Source organism: Cynoglossus semilaevis, chromosome 4 (genome assembly GCF_000523025.1).
Source record: "Cynoglossus semilaevis isolate Cse_v1.0 chromosome 4, Cse_v1.0, whole genome shotgun sequence".
NCBI classification, from domain to species: domain Eukaryota; kingdom Metazoa; phylum Chordata; class Actinopteri; order Pleuronectiformes; family Cynoglossidae; genus Cynoglossus; species Cynoglossus semilaevis.
In genome coordinates this window covers 11,198,469-11,200,412 of record NC_024310.1, presented here as the reverse complement: position 1 = coordinate 11,200,412, position 1,944 = coordinate 11,198,469, and the positions used below count along the sequence as shown (strand labels likewise).

Sequence of the window (1,944 nt, the reverse complement as noted above, 5' to 3'; positions counted from 1 at the left end):
CCGTAACATTCTGGTTAATACCCCCCTCTCCTCCACCCGCTTTGTGGGGTGCACTGCGGGTCCTGACAGCCTACTGCACCAAGCATGGGTTGGTTCAATGCGGGGGGTGGGGGGAGGAGGGGTGAGGTGAGTATCAGGCTCATTCAATAGAAGCAGAATGCGGTGGATCAGCGTTATGGCGCAATACGTAACGTACAAGGTGCTGCGAGTCAATCAAAAGTGACGCAACAGCCTCACCCTCATCACAAGCATCCGATATAAACAGACGATGCCGTGTAGACCGTATACCAAACACAAAAAGATGCGTTACCTTATGTAACCGCAATTGCTGGCCATTACAGCCCCCTTTTTTTTCTCGCTTGTTGCGCATGTCACACTTCATTCACAACACTCTACTCTGGCTAGGGCAACTATCATGTCTGTATTGCAGCAACGAGCCAAATAAAGCGCGGGTGGTAGTGGTTTAATATCTGTCTTAAAGATGAACGAGATGGGTTTGAAGATCGCGTCAGCCGTGCAGGGTCTATTTTTACACCACCCACCACGCCCACTTAAGTCACAGCTAGCCACTCAAAATAAAACCGCTGCAAAAGTGAACAAGCCAAACAGTTTAATTATACAAACATACACAAGTAGATTGATTTAATTAATGCCCCCGGAGAATACAACCAGATACCAGGAAGCTAATCACCTGTTTCCACAACAGGGTGTGCGCGCTGCGCAGTTGACATATGCTACAACAGTAACAAAGCTACTTGAGTCCCATTGATTATCGGCAGATTACTGGGATTTGAACGTGGCTAAAGGCAGACATAACCTTTAAAAGTTTGTTTTAAACACAAGCGCAGCGAAAGATATGTTAGTTAGCTATCGAGATTACGTTGGATAAGGGCCCGAATGAGTAGGGGCAGTCCTTTGTTCTCGATATATTTATTTTTATACCCATTAAACGTTAACAATGTCGATAACCTAGCGGTTTCCACACATTGCAGACAATGCAAGCAAATCATTTGAATGCTAACTTGTGTTAGCTTTTACTCACCATTGTCCCGGTTCTTTTCTGGTTTTGCCGAGCGACAGAATATGAAACTGGGTTTTTAATGTGACCTAACGCGGCACTTGGGCGCTATGAGCGACCGGGAAACAAAATGTTCTGAAATTCAATTAAAAACGAATCGCCGAAGACTTAAGAGGGAACATGTGCTAACGTTGCAGTAGCAAAGAACCGGAAACTCAGTCTTGCTCCGCGGTTGCAGCAGCACCACTCACAAACCTCACAACCTATCCATCCGCGTGACTCCGCGGTTGTATTCGCAGTGTTTCAAAAACACGTAATATTAAAAAAGGTTAAGATTTTATTTTGCCTCTGTCTCTTTAAAATATTAAAAAATAAAAAATAATAATAATAAACAAATAAAATTAAATCATGGTAAGCGATAGATTTAAATCATGCTCTCAGCGAGCATAGAAACCCCGGTAAACTCCATTAACGCTTTGAAATAGCTTAATTACCTTTATAAGTAATCTATAACAACAACAGCAGCAGCAACAATAATAATAATAATAAAATACGAAAGTACATGAAGTAACAAGATCTAACAGCAGAGGGGGCATTGCACTAATATTTTGTGGACGGAACAATACCAATCATGAGTGAATTTGATCACACATTCTGTTAAACACAGACAAACAATTGAGAACTATTATTAATTAATTGCAACAGCTTCAAAAGTAACATGACAGGGTAGGGCAGTCAGCATACGTGGGAAAGATGAACGAGTAATAATTTCTCGGAAAAGCCATTGTTTAGAAAATACTGTATATTTCTCTCTGGATAGTTGGTATTCACGCAAAAATCATCTGAAAGTCTATTTTATCCTGTCGTCTAAAGGAATCTAGGCAACGGCGTGTTAATATTTCCCAAATGGCAAATAAATGTGTATT

The 1,944-nt window shown here is 41.4% G+C and overlaps 1 protein-coding gene across 1 annotated transcript in view; it reads right to left on the bottom strand.

The window, feature by feature from the left end:
• Positions 1-1,286, bottom strand: part of calm3a (calmodulin 3a (phosphorylase kinase, delta)) — a 6,392-nt gene extending 5,106 nt beyond the window's left edge. Inside the window, exon 1 of the mRNA XM_008309109.3 lies at positions 1,043-1,286. Within this exon, the coding sequence (XP_008307331.1) occupies positions 1,043-1,045 (3 nt within the window). The 5' untranslated portion in view covers positions 1,046-1,286. The remainder of the gene's footprint in view (positions 1-1,042) is intronic.
• Between the last annotated feature and the right edge of the window lie 658 nt (positions 1,287-1,944).